At 41.1% G+C, this 24,888-nt stretch overlaps 3 protein-coding genes across 3 annotated transcripts; all 3 read right to left on the reverse strand.

Annotated features, from left to right (window-relative positions):
- Window positions 1–287: 287 nt before the first annotated feature.
- On the reverse strand, window positions 288–3,457 carry LOC137298452 (uncharacterized). Its single transcript, XM_067830721.1, has 3 exons — window positions 3,417–3,457; window positions 2,148–2,313; window positions 288–1,758 (listed from the first exon to the last, which is right to left on the reverse strand). The coding sequence occupies exons 2-3, from the start codon at window positions 2,275–2,277 to the stop codon at window positions 929–931; spliced, it is 960 nt and encodes a 319-aa protein (XP_067686822.1). The 5' UTR covers window positions 2,278–2,313; window positions 3,417–3,457; the 3' UTR covers window positions 288–928.
- Window positions 3,458–5,335: 1,878 nt separating this feature from the next.
- Window positions 5,336–7,405, reverse strand: LOC137298391 (uncharacterized). Its single transcript, XM_067830648.1, has 3 exons — window positions 7,272–7,405; window positions 6,824–6,980; window positions 5,336–6,366 (listed from the first exon to the last, which is right to left on the reverse strand). Exons 2-3 carry the CDS (start codon window positions 6,945–6,947, stop codon window positions 5,537–5,539), a joined length of 954 nt encoding a protein of 317 aa, XP_067686749.1. The 5' UTR covers window positions 6,948–6,980; window positions 7,272–7,405; the 3' UTR covers window positions 5,336–5,536.
- Window positions 7,406–12,460: 5,055 nt separating this feature from the next.
- LOC137299003 (uncharacterized) lies at window positions 12,461–18,883 on the reverse strand. Its single transcript, XM_067831466.1, has 2 exons — window positions 18,662–18,883; window positions 12,461–15,509 (listed from the first exon to the last, which is right to left on the reverse strand). The coding sequence occupies exon 2, from the start codon at window positions 15,494–15,496 to the stop codon at window positions 13,400–13,402; it is 2,097 nt and encodes a 698-aa protein (XP_067687567.1). The 5' UTR covers window positions 15,497–15,509; window positions 18,662–18,883; the 3' UTR covers window positions 12,461–13,399.
- Between the last annotated feature and the right edge of the window lie 6,005 nt (window positions 18,884–24,888).

A 24,888-nucleotide genomic window follows, 5' to 3' on the forward strand; every position in this document is an offset into this window, starting at 1 on the left:
AGACTAGCTTCAGTGGTGCAGCCCTCAGGGACTGTGAGATGAACTACGCTTCTCTTTCGTGTCTCTTAGAACATGAGATATGGTGACGTTTAAGATCGGTACACATATACACTTTGTCTATGAGCGTTCGCTCGTGCGTGCGTGTGTGTGTGTTTTGTGATTACCTGCATCACGTGCAAACACGTCTTATTTGGAAAACCAACTTTAAATATTAAAAAATGTCATAACGTACTGCTGTATTAATACCTTTATTACACAAGTTACAAACATATCCAAAGGAGGCACAATAAAAAAATAATCTCTGATGATACCAGTCGCTTTTGTTACCTATAACTAAGGATGGAGCCAGCATCCCAGTTGTTCGGATTATGTTCGCGTCAAGCGTCCAGGGTGTATGAGTTCAGTTTTTCGCCGCTTTTAGCAATATTCCACAAATGTCACGGCGGGAAACACTGGGAATGGGCGTGGCACATTCTGACCATGTGGGGAATTGAACTCGTGTCTTTCACGTCTATTAAAACGTATACATGGACCAAAACGAAAGCACGACATGACATCGAAGCATCGTCAAGTTCTGTTATAACTTCTTCAGGTTGCCACGTGACACTGGTGATTTCCACAGGAACAAATGAGAACACTTCGGGATATGGTATGTACACCGCAATGTGGTTGTTTGAACGTATTGCCATATGACTGACGTAGATGACCATCCGTATTGTTTATGTGTTTCTCATCTCCAATGGACATCGCACAATGTGAACATGTTTGGAATTGAACCCAGGTCTTCGGTGTGGGGAGCGAACACTTTAACCATCAGGCTACCACAACCCCCTGTGCATAAGGAACGTTACGTACACATAGCTACAAATTTAGTTAACACATTACTCTATTGAACACTGTTCGAACGACCGGAATAAACATCACTCTGTCACAGTCTAATGCTCTGCTTTTCTGCCGTGACCGGAAGTTCAGCTCTGTTTGTACCAGAGTCCCGACAATGCCGCCAAAACATAAAAACCATCTTGGTGAGAAAACATAAGATCGACACTCCCAGTAAAGCCGCTGTGAAAATAGAGTTTGTCTTCAACGGGTTCCAGTTCTTAATCATACTTCCGGAAAGAGCGACGATGACAACGATATAGGGACTAAACGTATAGCGGGAGTATTTGTCCATAATTGTCCAGTCAGAGAGAGCGAAGACTGTCAGTTCAATCGACAGGATACTGAGAGAGATAGTGGAGGAAGTACTCTGGTCAAACTGTGGATGGGAGGTGTACGTAAGAGCCATTGCAAGGTTGAGGAGTGTAGCAATAGTGCACCATGCACCATAGAAAGCAAGGCCATTCTGCACCAGCATGCGCATCAGCCAGATGTCCACTGTACGCCCTTGTTTCACTAGAGCGTCGTTGTGCTGTGCCAGTGCCCTGTAGGAGAGTCCTATGCAGATGTAGATAGTGATGAAGATGATGGCGAGGAACACGAAGGCCACCCACACGTGTCCCCATCCCCACACGAAGGTCCAGGTGATGACGCACATCCAGTTGAGGATGGAGACTCCGAAGAAGGTCGCAGTGAGAAGGGTGGGACTGTTGTAGACGTAGCCATCGGAGGTACGACGACAAATGTTGACGAGGGCGTAGATGGCCCAGACAGCCTGCCATATGTAGATGGCGCCCCAGATGCTGAAGGTGGCTGAGGAGGGCGTGATCTCGAGGTACCGTTGATTCGAGGCATCTTCCATTGATTGGCCGAAAATATCTGAAAATTAAATTCATTGAGCTATTTTATGTGTCCTTTTCTTCCAACAATGTGCATATACTTTCAACCTTGGACATAATATGGAAACACGTTCGTCATGTCCTGGGTCTGTTTATAGTAAAGGAGGTTTTAACATAAGGAAGTCAGGGGTAGAATATTGTCTGATATAGAATAATGTGTTCAGAATACACGTGTCAGCTGTTCGTAACCCATGCTTGTCGTAAGATGCGACTAAGTGGAACGGGTAGTCAGACTCGCTGAACTGGCTGTTAATATTTGGATTGTCTCGTGCAGTGCACAGGTGCAGACCACAGCTATTTAGCTGGAATATCGCCGAGTGCGGCGCGAAATAAACCTCACTTGCTCACTCAGAACCATGAGATACTTACTTATGTCAATGCCCAGCACTTCTCTCACTTGGGTCGTATTCAGCGCACCGAACAGCTGATTGATGATGAAAAACACCAAGTTGCCAATGGCGAGAGCCATCAGTAGAGGGGAGTGATGCGCCATATTCATGTGCCAGCTGATCAGCAGTAAGCCGGACAACTCTAACTGTTGAACAAAAATAACACTTTATCTCCACATATAACAGTGTTATTATGATGGCTTTGGTCATTTGAAGCAATAAGATTACACGTGTTGTTCGACGTAAAATTACAACAGCATGGGGACTGTGGATATGAACCCTCAGCAAGCCTGGTGCCAGTGTAATGATTGAGCCGTGCCATGTGGGAACCATATACAATTGTACCTCACTGTACAGATATCACACACACACACACACACACACACACACACACACACACACACACACACACACACACACACACACACACACACACACACACACATGTATATATATATATATATATATATATATATATATATATATATATATATATATATATATATATATATATATATACCTGACTGTACAGAAAGGACACAGACACAGCCGGCAATAAACGAAGAAGCCAGATACACTTATCCAACATAACACTTTAGGGAACTGGTTACTTTCTGACCTGACACAGTCGTAATTATGACAACCTTTTCAACATTAAACACCATAGTCTGTTTGACTCAATAGTGGATGTATGAATTGCAGTCTAACTCGAAAACTAATAGACATAAAATATTCAACGAAACGCTGATCACAATCAAAACAACATACCACCTCTGTGAGGCTTTTGTTGATTTTTTGGGCTAAAAATAAAAAAAAGTTGTTTAATAAACTATTAGTTCAGTTTGTTAGGAGGATGGGGAGTGCAGAAAAATGAACAGTCAGGTGTTGGAGAGGCACGTGCACATGTGCCGACAAAGTTATTTGTTCATTAAGAAATAGTGAACTGAGTCAAGATTTTATTGATAGATTGTTAAACAACTTTTATATTTATAGGACACGAATTGACACACATTAGAGAGTTGTTATCATTTTTTGATTGTGATCAACGTTTCAAGAAGTATTTTATGTCTAGTAGTTTTCGAGTTATATTGCAATTCACCGATCCGCATTTGAACCAAAGGGACTATAATAGACGTGAAACGATTCAACACCAACGTATTTGAAGCTGTGTACAAACAGGCGGTATGAAAATTTTGCTCACTATCATTTTTCACCATTGCACACTGGTCAAGCATGACGCTAAACTTACCTCACGAGTGTGGACTGATCGTTGTAAACGTCTCGATACAACTGAAGCGTAACCACTGTTACCTGCTCGTAAACATGCTGGTAAATAGCGCGACAACAGTTTTGTAACCAAACATTCTCCACGCGGTGAAACACGTGACGCACACATATAACAACACGTGTCTTCAAACCACTCCCCACCAATCAAAGAAGGAAGGCATGGCGATATACAAAGGGACGTTATTGCTATATAAGTCTTAAGTAACGGCGATCCAATGAGAAGGCAATACATCTTCCACCTCCGCAGAGGTTCCTGAAGCGGAACATCGCCCAAATCAGTAAAATCGCCTCTTTGTTTTCGTATGGAGAGTTTCTCAAACTGTCTGTGTTACAGTCAGATTGTGAAATCAGTCAAGTCGTGAAATGACCAAGGGGCTCAACCATTTCGCGTCATTTTGTGTGACAACTGTCACTTAATGAAATTTCACATAATACCTTAATCTACAAAAGTGCATCACATTTTCAACATCACTTATTGCCACCAACAGTTAACTATTGTGGTAGCGACTGTTACACTTCAGTTCTTTGAAGTATTTGCGCCTGTTTGTTTGACACCTCACAACCGCTGTCCACCACATACAGATGAAATGAAATTTCATGAAATGCCTGAAGAATATTGATTGTTGATACGCAGAAAGACGTGAAATGGCTGACGCTCTTTGTCCTTTCACGAAATAGCTAAAACTTTAGTCATTGCACGAAATGACTGATTTCACAATCTGTCTGTAACATATATATCGACATTGTGAAATTCAATTTTGACACACCAAAATGGAGAACAGCTTTAGAGCTTTAGATGCATGACGCAATATGCTACAAGACTGTATGTGTGTCATAAAGGGTCGCATGTGTAAATATGGACACACACAACAAACATTTTCTTGTCGTACTTGTAGAGTCCATTTCTGGTGTCCCCCGCCGTGATATTGCTAGAATATTGACGAGGCATAAAAACTCACTCACTCACTCACTCAGTGTACGTGTAATTGAGGTTTTCAATAAATGTGCTGATACTAAGAAACGATTTCTTCAAAGCTCCCACTGTAATACGTCAGCTACAAGAATCGACTGTGAGGTATATTTTCCGTCGCTCGTCAGTTTTAATATCATGCAGATTTCGCATGACATATTCATGCGACTTGTAAACACAGTAACAAGGCATACTGTTTAAAAATGTTCAATATCATACCCTTCGTATTTTTGCTGTACAGGATCCTTTTGAGAGAGAAGAAGATTTTTATGGAATGTAAAATGGAACTTCGCTGTACACCAGCACATTGAAATTGTGCATTTTATGTTACTGAAAACCCTGTTGTATGTTCTATTGCTGCCAAAACCTGCACCGATATTTTGAAAGGTAGGAAATGGATTGTTTATAAAGAATTAAACATAATTTTATATTTTAGTTTTAAACTGTGGTACTCCTTGTACTGTACCATGTGTGTGTGTGTGTGTGTGTGTGTGTGTGTGTGTGTGTGTGTGTGTGTATGTATGTAATATGTGCCTGTTTAAAAACATTAACTCATAAACATGGAAGAACATTCTATGTAGTTTACAGGGTTGATAGATATATTTGAAAGTATTCCATACTATGTGTATAGTCTCTCATAACTTTCTACAGAATGGTATTTTAATCTGTTACACGTGTTCTTACAGTAACCAAGTGAGATTAAACAAACTATTGTCTATTTTGTCCTTCCGATGTAGAATTCACTAACATATAACACCATACAGGTTCAGTCAGTGACGACTGGTTGCCTCACGTGCTCCCGTTGCTCCATCGTTTGGTGTGACGGATCATCCTGTACGTGTGTTCACCATGTTCTTTCCACGTTTTTACAGTAAAAAGGTATGCTACTCAATAATGCGTCACAAAACTAATTTTAAAAAAATGTAAAATTTTTATTTACATGCAAAAATAATGTATAGCCACCCTTTATGTAAGAAATTTGGTAATCTCATTGCTTGGGACCGTGTCATCAGCACGTGACACTCCACATAAAGAACGTTACACACACAAAAGTGCATATTGCATATTGTCATCATAGAAAATAGTACATTCAGCTGGAACAGACATCTCTTTTACATTCGAATGTTCTGCTTCTCGGTGATGGTCGGAAGCACAATTTTGTTTCTGTCTGACTCCCGACAATGCCGCCAAAACATAAGAACCATCTTGGTGAGAAAACATAAGATCGACACTCCCAGTAAAGCCGCTGTGAAAATAGAGTTTGTCTTCAACGGGTTCCAGTTCTTAACCATACTTCCGGAAAGAGCGACGATGACAACGATATAGGGACTAAACGTATAGCGGGAGTATTTGTCCATAATTGTCCAGTCAGAGAGAGCGAAGACTGTCAGTTCAATCGACAGGATACTGAGAGAGATAGTGGAGGAAGTACTCTGGTCAAACTGTGGATGGGAGGTGTACGTAAGAGCCATTGCAAGGTTGAGGAGTGTAGCAATAGTGCACCATGCACCATAGAAAGCAAGGCCATTCTGCACCAGCATGCGCATCAGCCAGATGTCCACTGTACGCCCTTGTTTCACTAGAGCGTCGTTGTGCTGTGCCAGTGCCCTGTAGGAGAGTCCTATGCAGATGTAGATAGTGATGAAGACGATGGCGAGGAACACGAAGGCCACCCACACGTGTCCCCATCCCCACACGAAGGTCCAGGTGATGACGCACATCCAGTTGAGGATGGAGACTCCGAAGAAGGTCGCAGTGAGAAGGGTGGGACTGTTGTAGACGTAGCCATCGGAGGTACGACGACAAATGTTGACGAGGGCGTAGATGGCCCAGACAGCCTGCCATATGTAGATGGCGCCCCAGATGCTGAAGGTGGCTGAGGAGGGCGTGATCTCGATGTACCGTTGATTGGAGGCCTCGCCCACAGATGTGCCGAAAATATCTGAAAGTAGCAGGATAGTTAGCATCATGCACGTGGGAAAAATATAATTATTCATCTAAAGAATGGAGTGTATAATTTTAAAAGTCACGTTTGGTATCTTTGAAAATAATATACTCATTGTAAAAGTGTACAAAGATTCCACAATATTATTTCAATATTTCAATTTTAGCAGACTTGAACATATTCATCTGTCAAAATGTGTGTATTTGATTTAAAATTCAGAACGGCGATTCAACGATATAGGATACCATGACACATACGTAAGCAATGTAATATAGAGACGAAATACACGCGTATGGAACATGGGTCATACGGCCTTGTAAGTAATAATCGGAGCTGGACTGACCGAAAGTAAACTTCCTTCTTGGATGAAATAAAGGTCGCTGACTCACAGCAAAAACAGTGTCGACTCATATATAATACATTATGCATTTCCTTGCAATCATACGGCACTTACTGGTATCAATGCCGAGCCATTTTCTGAATCCTTCCATGTTCAAAGCACCCATTATCTGATTGATGATGAAGAACGCCAAGTTGCCTGTGGCAAGGGCGATAAGTAGTGGGGAGTGCGACGCCATCTTGAGTCTGGGACGTTTCAGCCTCGATGTATTCTGCAACAAAAGTATCACGCATTACTTTGGTTTCCTGTGAAGCCAACTGTACTCATGAGGACAAGTACCACAACATGTTATGAATACCAGAATTGTATTTTTTTAACATTAGTGTCTATCCTGATTGACTGGGATTGTGATCAGTTAGGAGAGATATTACAGTTACGGACTGACAGACATGCGCACAGACAGGCAGAATGACAGACAAATATAGACACGATTCAACATTATTTCCCCATAAACTGGCAAAAGTAAAAACAACATTGAAAACAACATCAGAAATAATCTCACCTTGTATTTCAGGAACTCTCCTAGACTACGACTGATGCGCTGCGGCAGTTTCCGACTTATAAAGCTGTAGGTTATACAAGCAGGACCTGTCTGTTATCAAACACTCTCCACATTGTGAGACACGTGACTAAAATATTAACACACCCGTGTAAGCAAAACACATTCCATCACATGCGCGGTGGTTTGGTGGGTGTACGAAGGGAGATAACTGCTATATGCTCTGGAACACATCACAAAAGCCCGAAGCCAGACTTATTTTTGAATGGCCAGTCAGTGTGGACTGAGCATCGCCGATGATAGGTTTCCACACCAGACCAGTGGCTGAGCCATTCACTGCCTTGCAGTCATTGAAGTGAAACGCCACCAGCCAAACAGGGTCAGCCAGTACTGTGTGAAGCTTGTCGTATCGGGTACAGGGGAAACAAACACGAAATCTGCCAGTGACTGCTATGATTCCTAAATATTGAAACGTCATGCATAAGCGTGTTACCCTTTGCGTTTTCCCGTCTTCAGTGTTCATTTCTTGATTATTCTTTTCATAATACCTCGGCAATAACTTTTAGATGAATACACAATATGATTCAGAAAGTGGTCAAATGTTACACGCTATATTTGGGATTACACTTTGTAAAGATCAGTTTCTAGTACTTTTAGTGGGTTGAGTCCCATCCGGGATTCGAACCAACACCGTCAGAATCAGGCACCAAGTCGCCTGAACACAAAGTCAGCGTAACCCTGATGATAGAGGACAAATGTTATGGATATCAACTTCTTGGGTTTATTTTCACGACGTTTCGGGGCTTATCCTAGCCTCCTCATCAGGTTGAGCTGAACTGAACAGTAAGGCTAACTGCTAACTCTGCCATGACCTCACAATGCTTATGACGTCACACTGCTATGACAACATGATACCAGTAGGTAACAGGAATGCTATGACAACATGCTAGAATTAGTAGTGAATGATTACAACTAACTGACGTTTTGACCAGTTTCTGAACATCCGTTTGTTTTCATTTTGTGTTCTTTTAGTCTAATGTTGAAAGGCTTCCACAATCACAAGAAATTTTGTATATACATCCTCTGGAATTGGATTCATTCTGGTTGCTGCCATCTCTCCCATTTGCTCTCAGAATGGTTTTTAAAGTTTTATCAGAGTAGAATGTCACATCCAAACTTGTAATTCTTCTAATGAATTTGCTTCAAGGTCTGTACTAATTGTGCTAGTCTCGCGGCAATACTAGTTTCCTTATGTTCCAGGCGAATTCCTATCCTTATTTCTCGGCAGTATTCATTCCTTGATCTCTCATCAGTATGTATGGCATGATATCTCGACAATTAACAGATTTCTCCCAACTGTTTCATCACAGATTGCACGTCGTGGATGGATTAGCAATATTCACGTCTGTCATGAATTGGCTGTTCACACAAGATTCATATTTACAACTCAGAGGATCATATCCCGCTATGTGATGATCCCCATTCCTACTCTCAGTTCAGTTTTCAACTCAGTGATTTATTATCTTGCTGTAATGCATTATGAAATAGCTATATTCAGCAGAGAGGTTATTTTCTTTTGATGATGTCGCCAACAACAACATACTCAGTAGGAACAGTGACCCTTATCAGGAACCACGGTGTTGGCGTAAAGCATCTCCTGTGTCTATTTTATGTACTCAGTAAACATTCGGTACATCCCTCTCATCGTAAACCCTCTCCGGACAGGACACTTAATCACCAATATCTATTTCAATGAATCCGATTGACAAGGTCAGTCAGGAGGACTGGCTGAAATCTCGCAAAGCGAACGACTAGTGCATGCAGTCAATCGTGGCGTCGGTCAAGGTCGCCGTCTCACCTACAGCTATGTCTGCGTGTAAGTACTGGGATCAATGACCGCTAGGTCATAGTCTGTCTCTCAGTCCCCGAACCGCATTATTTTCCCTTCTGCTTAACCCTCATCGCAATAATGAAGCCCTTAAAAGACCACTAAACTCAATATTTTGGTACTCGTTTTATCACTGCATATGAAAGACGTTTGGTTAGTCATAAACGAAACACTATTTTCTTTTTAAAAAATTGTGGTTAATTAATACCAAGCGCTTAAAAGTTGCCAAAAAGCCGTCTGCTGGTCTGACGAAAACCAACGAAACCGCAAACAGGTTACGTAACTCTGTCGCCAGAGCCCTACAGTGACGTCATAGAAGGAACGTTTTCCAGTTAAATGTATAGAAAATGTGTAGGAAGCTCGTCATTTTGCTGATTTCTCGACGTCACCAAAGACATGCCGAATTGTTGTGTTGCCGTCAATTGTTCCTTGGGGTCGGGTGATGGTGTCACTATGCACAGATATCCACCAGACTCCGTAGTTTGTGCTTAAATTGGTTGTTAGTGTGTGCGATTTGAGCTTTGTGGAGGCCTGTGGTATATACTAAATCGGATGGTTCGGGATAGGAGTTCAAGTTTCATCGAGTATATAAAATCGAGACTGCTTACTACACATTGCTGACCAAAAGGATTTTGCATGGATATAACGCTTTCTTCCACAAAACGAGGTTGTGGTCGAAGTGACAATATTATCGTAAGTAATATTATATTGACCCCTTATATTGACCGATTCCAAGAGTGAAATTGTTATGTTTTAAGCAATGTCATGTAAAATCCTAATGTCCATCAACAAAATACATATTTTACTACCAGTAGAAAGTAATTTTGATTTTGTAAGTCGGTGAAAACAAACTTAAATAGCATTCATCCTCAGACAGGGCGCCGCCATTTTTGAAAGTCGTGAAGTCACGGGCTAAAGTCCGTTAGAATTACTGAGATTATGATTTGTTCTCATCATGTTAGAAAATCAAAACTACTTTTTATTCGTAGTTATATACGCATTTGAATCATGGCCAAAAGGCTTTTGTATGACACAACTTGTAACATAAGGACTTCTTCCAAGGAAGCAAGGTGGGGATCGAAGTGACATTTATGTTGCAAGCAATGTTATATTGACCTCCACCTCACTTCCAAGAGCGAAATTTTTATGTTATAAGCAATGTCATGTAAAATCCTAATGTCCATCAATAAAATACATATTTTACTACCAGTAGAAAGTAATTGTCCTTTTGTAAGCCGGTGAAAACAAACTTAAATAACATTCATCCCAAGACCGGGCGCCGCCAGTTTTGAAAATCGTGAAGTCAAATCCATTTTAATTAATGAGATTATGTATGGTTTGTTCTCATCAAGTTAGAAAATCAAAACTACATAAATATGTATTTGAATCATTACCAAAAGGAGTTTGCATGACACAACCTGTAACATAACCTAAGCGAGGTCGGGGTCGAAGTGAAAATACTGCGCGATAAATTTCTGCACTTGCTAAATTTACTTGGTTTGTAACGTTCACTCACCAGTATTTAGACACTTGTCAATATACGTTTTTATACTTGGTCTCATAATCCTAATTACTTTATAATCATACTTGTATGCATTTTGAAACTTAATAAAAAGAAGCGATCTGCGAATGTATAACAGGAATGTAATATGTAGACATTTCATAGTTTTTCTATATGAATCATAATTCGCACCCACGCCCTAGTGTATGTCGTCTGCATCATTACACTTAACGACGAAAACAATGGTTCTGTTGAAAGCTTCGACAACTTATTAAAAACAAAAATGCAAATATTAAAAGTAAAGTTATAGGAGCAATGTCAGGCTATTACCTTCTTCGAGGAACGTATGCATCAGTTACCCAATAATGAGCAATCAATCAATGTATTGGCGGTTAATCCTTTGAAAGAAGGGCGTTGTTTTACATAGACACGACAGAGTGTTTTCAGTATAGATTAGTAAATGTACATACATAAACACTACCTTTTGACAAATCCCCGATTTAAATCCCCATAAAACAAATTAATCAATCAGCGTGTTATCGGTTAATCCTTTGATCGATCCAGACAAAAGAAATGTCAAATGGGGGCCTTTGTCGGGTAATCTAAGTGGCGTTACCACTAATCATACCTGTTATAAATTCATTAACTGAGCATCAAGTGAATGATGACAAATAACGTGTAGGTTTATACCACCTAACACGGATTACGACCAAGCGACACCAAGTGATTTTGACAGAGTCGTCTATGAAAACAAGGTTTGTAACTCGAAGACTAGGCAAAGCAGAAGACAAAACTAAATGATAATAGATTGTGAGAACATATAGCTTTCATTTATCTAAACAGCTTTCGCGATTTCAGGTTTGTACAAACCTGTAAACGAAGTAGTTCAACCCCTGAAATGTAGATGAATACTGCACAGACCCTCATTTCTGTACCCACTATTACGTCACGGAGACGCGCCGCTCTGATTGCTTGAAATTTCGTTAGCGGCTGAGAATTTTGCACTATTGACAAAAAGGTTGATTTAAGGTAATTAAAGATCGAAATGAGCATTTTTAATGACGGGGTTTCATTTATAACGATGTCAGCAAGTGAGTTTGCGTTTGTACCCTATTAGAGTATATGTGACCTTTAATAACGTAAGTCTAGATTTCCTTAGGCTCTGAATCTCCAATCTCACTGGGATACTGAAAGGAACTGTTTGTTTCCATCAAAAGAATATTGAGAGACAAATCGTTATATTCTAACTAGGTATCATTATATTGTGCGTTCGTCCACGTGTTTGTCAACATGTTCCTCTCCGAACACGTTCCCCAACATGGCTGCTGTTGCTGTACATTTTTCACCAGACTTTCGTGTTTCGTCACCATGAGCAGCAATAGAAACTATGTCAGTTCATTAAGTAATATCCACACATATACATACTTGTGTAACTGTGACAGGACGTCGTCACTGTGGAGGAACATAACAAGTTGCAGATAAAAAGTGACGCAATCAAACGGTGAAGGTCAGAGCGGCTCTCCGAACATACACACAATGACTGAAGAAGTATGTGACTATATAAAGCAGCACAGCTGCACTTTGGATCGTATAGATTTCTTTCCCATGAACCCTATAACGTCGCATTTGACCATCCGAATTTTAAATAGAGTCATTGAGGTAATGTTGCTTGTAAGCACTGCTTGAAATATACACATAGAATATATGAAACATTTCCCCAGTGTAAACTAAAGACGATTTATTTCTTCCGGCAATCTGACAAGTCAGTTTAGTACTTGAAAATAAAAGAAACAAACACGTGTCTTTATCAGTTGCTATCGGTATATTTATTGTCGTTGTTTGAATAAGGTCTATCAACTATCAAATACATCTATCAAACGATAATTTTGCTCTATGGGTAATGGTCAATAACTACGGGCGCGCGAATACATGGGGAGCACAAACGTGGAGGGTTCGAGAGAAAGGGAAGAGCGCGACTGAGTATAAAACTGGCTATTTACAAGAAGCATAAAGACAGGTAATGACCGCCGCCAGCCAAGTGAAATAAAGTCAGCTGTACATAAACTAGCAATTTTAAACGGTGCCAGCACTTAACTCATGTGTTTTGTACGGAGGTAATCTCGTACGAAGCGAGACGTGGACTCAACACAACACAGCTAGGACGAATCACCAACAGTCTCACTCAGACTCTTCGATCAGCTGATGTGTACGAGTTTTCCTCGCATAAGGTTGGCCATCCGATGCCCAGGTTCGCTGTCCATATGTATGTGTGCCATGAAGTAGTTCCTGGTCAAGTGATATCCTCACTTGAACACATGTAGATGTATAATACTTTATGGATAACAACTTCTTTATTCCTATGATGCGACGTTTCCGTATACCTTCTTACACAGTTTTCAAGCGAGAGTCGGCCAGCACTGTGTCGGGCAACACTTCAACACTAAGGTATATACATTACTCCCAAGCTTTAAACTTAATCGGGAAAATGAATATCCAGTTCTACTGACTTTGGTACATTGGCACGGCTTGTTGTAATCAATCGCAGTGCACAGAGTACGTGGATTTCAAAGTTCAAATGTTCCTCATCTAAGTGACTTCAATCTACAAGATACAATAATTATTCAGTTCAGGCAAATTTGTTTATTTTCATGATGTCCAAGATATAATCCAGTAAGTATTTCTGTGGATGAGAAAATGTGTGGAACCGCCACATGAAATCGTGAAAGAGAGCGACCTCAACATTCATGACACCACACAACTGTCAGTGTCACAGAAACATGGTGTTCCTTTTGACCAATTTCTCAACATCCGTTTGTTTTCGTCTAGCCTGTCATTTTTCTTCCAGTCAATCACGGGACACTCCTCGAACGGTTCTGGCACAAAAGAATCATCACAAATTATTATCAACAATCTTCTGCTCAGGCGTTCTGTCCTCGAAGCTGCGCGGATAATGTACTGCAATTCACATCGATTGTTGAAGCCATTTTGTATGTATTCCTGTGTCAGTATTACAAGAAAGAGTCTGCTTCTATTGATGGCATTTACAATTGTGGGTATTATAAGCTGGCCGATCGGTATGTCCCGACATGGTATAAAGACCGTATTTCCTGCAGATTCCAAGATGGTCGTCAACTGACGTCCAGCCACCTCCGCATTATCCGGATGGGATATGAACACGTCATATTTCGGGCCTTCACTGTCTTTCCCGTGAAAACAACCGAGGGTTTCAGAGGATTTCACACATCTCTTGCATGGATAAAACGATCCTTCTAATATTATATTTCGTACTGGAATCACAAGGTGGGTTGTCGTGAGCTTGGCTGTATGTGTAGCAATAACCAAGGTCACAAGAAATATTGAAGACATTATTGGTATCTCAAATGCAGTTAAGATCCACATTATCCAGTCCAGGCCAGCTTCGTCGTTTTCGCAGTAATGATGCAGTAGCTGTTTCTTTGGTTTAATCCAACACGGCTCTTTGGCAATTGGGTCAGGGGTGTTTGTGAAGTTGTAGAAGAAGAGGTCAGGTGTTCTTGGATACAGGAGGATTCTGTGTGGGTATTTCACTTGCCTTATCTCATAACGTTCTGATGAAACATTATAGATTGTTCGAAAAAACGAGAACTCGTGATAGTGGTAACTGTTCTTACAGACACATTGCCATCCTGTGCCCGTAACTGAGTTACGCATACGCAGACTTCCTGATCTTGTGAAAAATAGGTCATTGTGACCTCCATTATGCCAGAACTGCCAGTACAGCAACACTGTTATGGAACACCCTGTTAACACGTTTCCACAAACGATGTCGAATGGATCCCCACCAATAGTGTAGTGAAATGACACATCGTCTATGTCTCCAAGGTTGTCGTATGTGGCAGTGAAGGAAACCAAGCCACCAGGCGGTGCGTAGACAGTGCGAGTAAGTTCTTCCATCTGGACAAGGCTGAAAACCATGACAGTTTTATGCTCATGATCTTTTAGGGGTTCTGGACCAGTTATTCTCAGAATGGGTTTTGGGGGCGGCGGTGGTTCACATAGACACAAACAGATGCATGGAGGGGGTTCTTCCAGAGGGCACATAGGTGGTTTTGGTTTCGGGAAGACAGTAAGTATTGCCGTCTCTTTCACTTTGCATGAATAGTTTCCAAAATCAGTTTCGTCTATAAATATTATTGTCAGTTTAGAGAAAATTTTGTAGTGATTATGTCCATCATCATCTTTGCCGCCGGTGACATTCTCGAAGGTCCAGATCATGTTAATGTGGTCTGAAGAGTGCAGGGGTTTGCCATCTTTCTCCCAAACTACTTGATCTGGCCAGGGAGCGACTTCCCCTCTATACGACTGTCGATGATGACACTCAAACACAACGTCTTCCCCGGGATATTTGGTGTGCTCTTCAATACTAAAAGGGGCATGGTTGGTACTGTGTCGCTGATTGATAGGAGGTCTTATTTCATGTATCTCAACAACACTGTCACGGATTCTGCCTACAAACTTCTGCTGCAGGACACGGGTCATGGCCATGAAACCAGAGTCTAATCCGAACACGATGACGAAACTCAAACCAGATATAAAGCACAAATATAGCACAACTTTCTTCAAGCCATATCTTTTAACGAAAGCAAAGACGCCGGCAAAACACAACCTCAATATGCTCAAACCGCTGATGTAGATGGCACAGGTTGACACAACGATGTCAAAGGTGGCAAGTTCTATCGAGTCGCGGGAAAATGCCCTCTCCTGCTGCAGCTGCCACAGCCCCAGCAAGAGGTGCAGGATCAGCCAGGACAAGATACTCCAGTTGCTGTATGACACGCGCTGTGGCGTTAGGAGGTCCATACCAGTAGTCCACCTGCAACATCAATAGCAGAGATAATAACTTCAATGGTGTCACGCTTAAATGCGAAATTCTCCTGTCATGATTTACAGAGTATACACTGACCCAAAAAAGAAACGCATAGCTGAAATCTCATTTTTAAAGTAGATTTTTTCGGAAAATATGGAATGGAATGACAATTAATGTAAATATTAAGTGTTTTTATAGTCAATACAACCAAAACAGACAAACAAACACAACCTCTGGTGATTATTCGCCACACCACAGCACCTTGAAAACGCTTTGTATAATCTGCACGTGGGAAAATCTGAAAGCATTATGCACGTGCAAATGCAGGATCTCAATCTTGATTATGATGGCTATAAAAGGGGACAGGTCCTGTTGCGATTCATTCTTCGAATTTCTTTCTATGCGACGCGAAAAATGCCAAGGTTAAATGAAGAAAACAGAAATAGAGCCATTGGACGTCTGGAAGCTGGGGAAAGTCAGTCATCAGTTGCCAGACGTCTGAATGTGAGGCAGAGCACGATTTCCCGTCTCTGGCAACGATACACGCAACACAACTTGACCAGAGACCGTCCAAGGAGTGGGAGACCAAGGCTGACAACTCCAGCACAAGACCGCTACATCCGGGTGCTTCATCTGCGTAATCGGGCCGTCACTGCTACGTATACCGCTGATCACGTTCCTGGGCTGCGTAGAGTCTCTCCACAAACCATCAGGAATCGCCTAAGAGAGCATGGAATTCGACCTATGCGACCTCATGCAGGACTTGTTCTGCATCCCCATCACCGTCGTGCACGTCTTCAGTGGTGCAGGAACGTTCGGGCATGGAACCTCTTGAATTGGAGGAGGATCTGGTTCAGCGATGAGTCACGTTTTCTGCTGTACAGACATGATGGAAGGATGCATGTTTACAGACGTCGAAATCAGAGATATGCTCGACAGTGCGTTCGTGAGGTCAACAGACACGGTGGTGGAGGTGTAATGATGTGGGGAAGCATATCTATGAACGGCAGGACACAGTTGGTGCATGTGCAAGGGAATCTCAATGCTGTACGCTACCGGGATGAAATTCTGAACCGTCATGTTGTTCCTACAATTGACGCTAGAAGGGAAATTTTCCAGCACGACAATGCAAGACCGCACACAGCACGCATTACCACGGATTTCCTTGCCAACAACAACATTACAGTTCTTCCATGGCCCTCAAAATCGCCGGATTTGAACCCAATTGAACATTTATGGGACCAATTGGGTAAACGGTTACGACGTCGACAGCCGCAGCCACAGACACGTCTACAGTTGGTGAATGCGTTGCGAGATGAGTGGAGAAGAATCCCACAAAGGCGGATACGACGTCTTATACAGTCAATGCCCAGGCGATGCAGAGCAGTGATTGATGCCCGTGGTGGTCACACCAGATACTGACTTTCTCACTATGCCATGGAAAATAGAGACGCTTAATACCACTGTGAATGATTGTATATGTCTTGACACACATTTGTTAATACCCGTGTGAATTATCATTGCTCAAGTTCCATTACTTTTTGTGCAATTTAAGTTAATAAATCATCTCTCATAACATTGGATTTTCACCTATGCGTTTCTTTTTTGGGCCAGTGTATGTTGATTGAACATATGAGAACAACACGTCAGAATATAATTTCGGACTTACGAAAAACCAGAATTTCTCCGCTCTGTGGCCACTTTCTGACAAGGGGTTTAACAAAAATAAACAGGCAGTACTGACATTACTGGCTGATTTCTAATTTTGTAAAGTACTGACATTACTGGCTGATTTCTCATTCTCTGAAGTACTGACATTACTGGCTGAGTTCTCATTCTCTGAAGTACTGATATTAGCTAGCTGATTTCTCATTCTGTCCTGTCATTACGTCCTGTCATTACCCGCTGATTTCTCATTTTGCAAAGTACTGACATTACCGACCAATTTTTTCTATTTCTGCAAATGCCTGCGTTGCCGATACACTCCTTATCAGTTCATCATCACCCACATAAGGTGATGGTGCTGCATTGTTCAACCTAAGATATGTTCAATCACCTAGTTCCTGTACCTTTAAATGTTACCGGGTTGGTAGTGTCATGGCTCTATCCCCAATTAATGTGCAACGTGAAGTCATTGTGTACCCCGCCATGGTATTGCCGGAATGTTGCTCAAAGTGATGGAAAAATAAACTCACTCGCTCACTACCGGGTCTGAATGCAGCATACCCGTGATTCCCGAAAAAGTGGTAAATTTGTGAGCCAATTTCCCTTCGGGCATATAGCACACTGTGACATAAATGATTCCTGATAACACAGCGTTAACTCGAAGTCACTTACAGCATTGACTCCATGTCCGACTCGGGAACAGCTGAACGGAAGCCAAAAGTACTACTTACGGCGTAAAACAACATCCGGAGACTCAACCACCAGACGACCTTCAACCTCATACATCACGGACACTGGAAAAAGTTATACTTCTCCTAACGCAGCTACGTCGATTATATTGTTCACATGTTTACAGGTCCAAATAATCACTTTCTACAACATGCCAACTGAGGGTGTGAACTGAGTGAGGAAACCATAGAAGCATAAGCGGGATATTCCCTTGGCTGCACATAGGGCGGTTAACCTCCATTCCACGCACAATGCAAGCGCACATCAGTAGTGCTTGATACTGGCTCTCTTGGTCGCTCTTGGTCGTGTTGTCATAGGTACTGAGACTAACCGGCAGTCTCTGAATCTGTATACTTTTGATAGAAACAATTTTTTCCGTTTAAACTGAAAAGGAGACCCGGTGATACGTTAAATCTAGACTTGCTCGGTTAAGAACTTTAGCGATGCCGGAAGGGTATCGATAGGAGGGAAAATAATACGGTTCAGGGACAGCGAGAGAGATTTCATTAGTACTGAATACCATGACATGCCGGTACCTCGTAAAACAATGAGTGAGAAACTGAAATATGTTTCTTGAAATGATGCAGTCACTCTGCGCATCGTATGACGAGTTCAGTTTCGCTCCTTTATCTAAACATCACCAGCGCTCTGTGAACAGACATTGCCTCGTGCAGGTGTAAACATATATATAACTGATGTAGGACCGTTCAGTGAGCGTCATAACACAATGCAAAACTACTAGTGTATTAGAAACGTCCACCTACCTGATGTTGAAGATCGTCAGTTTGATGGATGTATTCCGAAACAACGCCTCGTCTGATCAGAGACCAAGCACAACACTCACTCCACGCGTAGTGGCAACCAAGCAAGGTTTTGCTACGTTGTTGTTGTTGTTGTTGTTGTTGTTGTTGTGTAATGTCTACTAAATACCGTCTGTCCGATACTGTCTGAGGTGATATCTGCTCTCCCAGAAATTACGTCACTCTGGGAAAACCCGACTTAAATAGCTACGCTTATATATCATCAACATAAATATCACAGCAAAGGTAGATAACTGTCGTTGGAGAAATTTCCCCAGATTCTTAGAAACTGTAGGTCATGATGACATTATGCTGTCACGGAATGCAGCAGTGAAAACAAAATCAATGCAATGTCTTTCTCATGGCGGCCCTACAAACTAGAACAAGATAAACAATAAATGTTAAATATATGTCGACACCTCGTTATGAGCGGGGCCCGAGAGTTTGTAACTGGGTGATGCCAGTGTTTGCGTGGATTCCGATATTACCCAAACATGTTGAGCCGTGCAGCTGACACTGTTACTACTGAGCGCTTCCGAGCAGGCAGGTTGCTTGGAGCAGATCGTATAATTGTAACGCGACAATTTATCTTATAAATATATTAAATGATTAAGGACGCTTCGCCAACGATATTTCGTTTCATCCGTCAGTCAGCGTGAGTAGGACACTGTAATGAATATCTAATCCACCGCAATTTTAATCTGTATATCTTGATGCATTAAATAACTAGGGGAACACAGGGAGGGGAGGGGCTTCACTCCAGTCGATGGACTGTCGTAACGCCTTGGTACAGTAGGTATACATTTTAAAATATCTCATCCATAGACAAAATATTTTGACACATGAGCGAGAATATTTACTTTAAAAAAAATGCAGATTTTTATTCCATGTTTTGGAATTTGCAAATGAATGAAAGTACATTTCTGAGTATCATGACACAAAATTCAATGTATGTAACTTTTGGCCCATGGTACAGAATATTTACTTTTACTCAAAGCACAGTTATAAATGTCAGTCCACAATGGCGAAACAGTTTGACCCACAGGCAACCTAACTTAATTTCAAAATTTAATTGTTTGGGTTTGCATAACAGCAAATATCAATGTCTATCTAACTATTCTGACACTTGAGAAAATCCTTTCTACGTTTAATGAAAATACAATGCAAATTGTTTCGGTTTATCTGTATAAACAAAGTTCGTAGAAAATAAAATTAAAGCAAATCATTGACGAAAACAGTTTATATACCGTCGATAACGAGTCAGCCATACCCTCACGTGACCCAGTTAAACGTCGATAACGAGTAGATGTGTATTGTACAGCCTGTCAGTAAGTGACAGTACAAGGATATCAGTGAGATTTAAACCAATCATTCAATATTTATATGATAGCACTTCTCGGATAATACATAAAATACAAACATGTTATACAAAATGAGAGCAGGTCACAGACCGCCAGGAACTGAAGGTAGATCACCATAGGGACTTACAACACTTTTGCTACCTGCAAGGACCCGAGATGGATTGACGTGGTCCCTTCGTACGGTACCGATTGTGCACAAATTTAGTCATCACTTACACATATAAATACCATACACGTACAAACCCGGTGTATTTACTTCAAATGTTTTGAGACATTAGTACCATCACCAGAAGATAACAACAATCAACAATGTCAACAAGAACATATATGGAACCCCTGCATGAATACATATTTAAGACTAAACGATTTGAAAAATTATTCTAGATCAATACTTGTACACAGTTGGTGAAATGTAACTGCAAGCTCAAGGTTCACAAGCACGTGCTGTATCCTAGATCATTTAAGAATGTCCATTTCTGATTGTTTCACGTGGCCTTGAGAGGGAGAATAAATCATTAAGTTGTACCCCACCACGTGTGAAAAGCATGCATCCCCGGCAGTCAGTGAACCATGGAGGAGCACACATTACCATGTTAATAAAATATCTGATTGAATTTCATTTTGTTTTGATGCTACCTTTACATAATGAGAGATTTAAACATTCGTTATGATAAATTCGGTGCACCATTGTGATGAGTACACGGGGTTTTTCTTCCAATTTTATCCATATCCCCCGATCCGAATCTACTTTTGGATCACACCCGTATTGTCGAATGTTTCATCGAATACACAACCGGACTATCAAAAAGCAGGGGAGTGTGACAATGTTCAACACTATTCTAGTAACACCCGGCGTGTCAACTGCCTTGCGGAACTTTAACCTGTGAATAGCAGAAGACTCAGCTCTTATTAACGAGGGAGAACACATACACAAAGACATCAGTGAAAGAAGGAGCCATGGGTCCAGTTCCTGAATGATTGCCGTCGCACGAACAATAATGGAGAAGGTTTGCGTCATCGTTTGAATCAAGGGTCTGTGAGCAGTGTACACTGCATATTGTAACAAAGTGGCCAAAATAATGAATAAACAAGAATTTGACGGAAGTCTTCAGAGTCTCAACGACCAGCTTCAGACACAAGAGATTCCCATAATGAGCTGTGCTGATCAGACTTACAACCTTGCTCAAAGTGACCACAATGAAGAATGTACTACATAACGTATTTTGTTTTCCTCCATGTCCGGAGCGTCGAACTTCATAGTGTTAACGCTTGACTACCTCCTTACGTAATCAAATTGATAAAATTTCAATTTTCGACAGTCCTGGCGGACACACCTCTTTTTTTGCTATCTAGGCAAGTTGTATATTTAAGGACTAAGAGGATTATGAGGCAAAATCGGTAATTTCCGTGATTCAATGTTATTCGAGATAAAAAAGTTCTACCATGAAGCACCAGAAGAGTTCGGAATTCCCAGCGGTGTACACTGAAAATAATACATCGCCTGTAAGCGGGGTACACTGAAAATAATAGAATAGCGCTTAGCCAATCAGAAAGCGACATTCATGTGTGAGGTAAGATAATAGTTAAGGGCTGCTACTTTCACTACACTCAGTGTTTGTGGCGTAAAGTCCAATCTTGTGGCCTTCAGACTCCGTACTAATCTGATCCAAAGACTTGTAAGAAGAGAAGCAGCCCTACCGCTGAATCTATTGATGATGTCAGGTTTGAGACTTTAGACTCTGGACAAACCCATGTAGACTCTATTCACAGATTTGCTGACGTGACTGAGCAGTGGGTAGAAGGCTTGCCACGTGTATGCTGAAGCCACTACAACAACGGCGGCCCCAGAACTATCAACCACGACGAGGGATGACACAGTAAATTAGACAAGCTCATTGGCCATCCCCATCCAAATATATATAGACTTCTGACTGTGTTACAAAGAGTGCAATCTCTTACTGAAATTAGAATTGTCCAGATGCACGCTGACTTCATTCCAGGCCAAAAAAAGAAAGCTTACCGTGAACTCGAACATAGGCTACAGACACTGAAAGATAGCAACAGAAATGGCCATGGAGACACCATGCTCTATGTTGATGCAGTATCACATCCTGTCCATCTAGTTTGAAGAATGTCAAGTGAGATCTACATTGTAATAAATGTATGATGCTTGAAATCAGTGAAATGTTCATTGAACTGATGTGTGCCCATTGCAATGTAAATATTGTATATATTGTATATTGATAATGAAACTATATGATGACTTTATGTATGAAACAATATTTTGTCAATGCCATATACATGTGGAATAAAAGACCATGAAGTGATTTATATTCTTTACCGCCTTTTTACTGCTACGGTCCTGTTTGGGAGCGGCCCTGTACTACCTACAAGTGTCGAAATAGAGTATAACTAATCCTCCCGATAAGAGTCCCACTGAATTTCCAATTAGTCCCTTCAGTCACGGCCATGTGCACATTACATTATTGTTGAGCAGGCTGAGACCAAACCACCAGGAGTCTCACCAAACAGGTCTTGTAGAACCAGCATTGCACTATGGCTAGGTGAGAGATGAAAGCCGCCGAATCAGCAATAGCGGCCGAAGCGTGAGCCTTTGTTCAAGGGCTATTGTCTACATCTACAATCAATGTGACACGATTTAATATATAGGCTAATGTGTGTGTGCGTTTGTTATATTTGTAATTGATATATCAATTACATACATACATACATACATACATACATACATACATACATACATACATACATACATACATACATACATACATACATACATACATACATTAACGATATACATTACTCGCAAAACAAACATGCACGGATTTGATTTGTAGATCTGTGTAATTCTAGAATACCACACTGAGCATCATTTGTGTTATAACATCGCTGCATGTTAATAAGAGCTGTTAAATTACTGCATTGTAATCTTACCTACAGAGGACTGTTTGACTGAGCCTGTTTCCATTATTCATATCGAACCAAAAAAAATTCAAAGTAACATAATATGATGTAATCGTATTCTTCAATTCACTTGGTGAATCTTTAAGTATGAGTTCTTCAAGCAAACAGTTCCAAAGTTCAGTAGTACTGATGATGTACATGATTACATGAGGGTTGATGAACATGATTACATGAGGGTTGATGAACATGATTACATGAGGGTTGATGAACATGATTACATGAGGGTTGATGAACATGATTACATGAGGGTTGATGATGTACAAACACAAGTTAATAAGGATGTACGCGGGTAGATTGGCTATACATTGGCACACTGTTGTGTAAACACTAATGAATTACTTAGAATGTACACAGATAGATAAGAATAATTTATCAATAAGTCCCAGGCACTAGGGGGTACACTCCTTGGTCACGGCTGATTGCTGGTTTCTGTCTCCAGATCTCGATGGCGTCTTGTTGTTTCCTTTGGCGACAGTTGTTGTTGCTGGTAGATAGTATCCTAGTGTCCTCCCATCGAATGGCTATGTGAGACATCAGTTGTGACAGTGGAATCTGACTATGTGAGAAGGCACCCATATTGTGATTTTTTTGTTTCTTAAGCATTGATTGGGATTGGTGAACAAGCTTTACAGTTTAATATAAATAAGGCATGTGTAGCCATTGCTACACTATATAAATATATACATAACATTACATCAAATATGCAAGTAGAACTGTCATCTAAGTAAACACAAATAGTGTAGAGAGTTGCGGTTTGCTGTGGCTAACTAGTCATTTGTAGAAACATTGATCACCTGTGAGAATGTTATTGATAAGGTAATTAGCTTTCTGTTACAAAATCAATTGTTGTGTCTTGATAAAATTGTGGACGAATTCGGCTATTTTCTGGAGCTCACTGTGAATAAGTTCTTTGTTTCCGTTCACCGAAGTGATCATAGACTACAGTGTGAAAAGGTCCATCTTCAAGCAGTAAGGAAGACCATGATAGAGTATGGAGTACTTTTGTCTTCCTTAGCTCGGTCATCTTCTCCGTTATCCCCTCCGCCCCATCCACCCCTACCAGGCCGTGTGGGATTGTGGGGCCGTTTCAGCCGGAATCTGGCTCGATGGATAAAACGGGACTCTTATAACCCCGTATACCCCCTCATCACAATGCTATAATTTGTCGTATCCGGTTTTGTGTATTCTGTAACATTGTATCGTACTGGCGAAGTATTAATCAAAGCAATATTTTGCTTGCTTACCAAAAGAGATTCTTTGAGAATCAAAATATGTTTAAACCACATGTTCAAAATTGAAATACTGCATGAACATGCACACAACATCTAAATTGATGGGGATACCGTTCCAAACAAGGTTTTCCAGAGCACATGCACATAAATGTCAGTGTCTCCCACAGACTAATATGTACACGTCTTGAAAAAGGACAATGCCACATTCCTAATGTAGTAAACAGGGTTGTTCAATCACACATACATGTATAACATTAGGCACATAAAGAAACTGCAGACAAAAATTTAAAATCTAAAATCATCAAACATGTGTTGACACATAAGCATTTATACTCAGAGATTAGTGACATGTATCAAACATGCATGCACGTGCCATGTTCCATGACGTCAGTGGTTTCGTGCTTGAGACATGCAATACGTTGTTGAACGTGCATTCCGGGAAAGAGTCACAGGGCAAATGAATGCCACACAATACTTTCACTTTGGAAAGCTCAGTCCCTGCCCTTGCGATCGTTCAAAAAACTAAACGGCTATTGAAACGCATAGTATGCCAAGACAAACGTCTGCACAACGTCATGATGCCACTGGGATGGTCCGTGGGGGAATATCTCAACAA

Source organism: Haliotis asinina, chromosome 10 (genome assembly GCF_037392515.1).
Source record: "Haliotis asinina isolate JCU_RB_2024 chromosome 10, JCU_Hal_asi_v2, whole genome shotgun sequence".
NCBI classification, from domain to species: Eukaryota; Metazoa; Mollusca; class Gastropoda; order Lepetellida; family Haliotidae; genus Haliotis; species Haliotis asinina.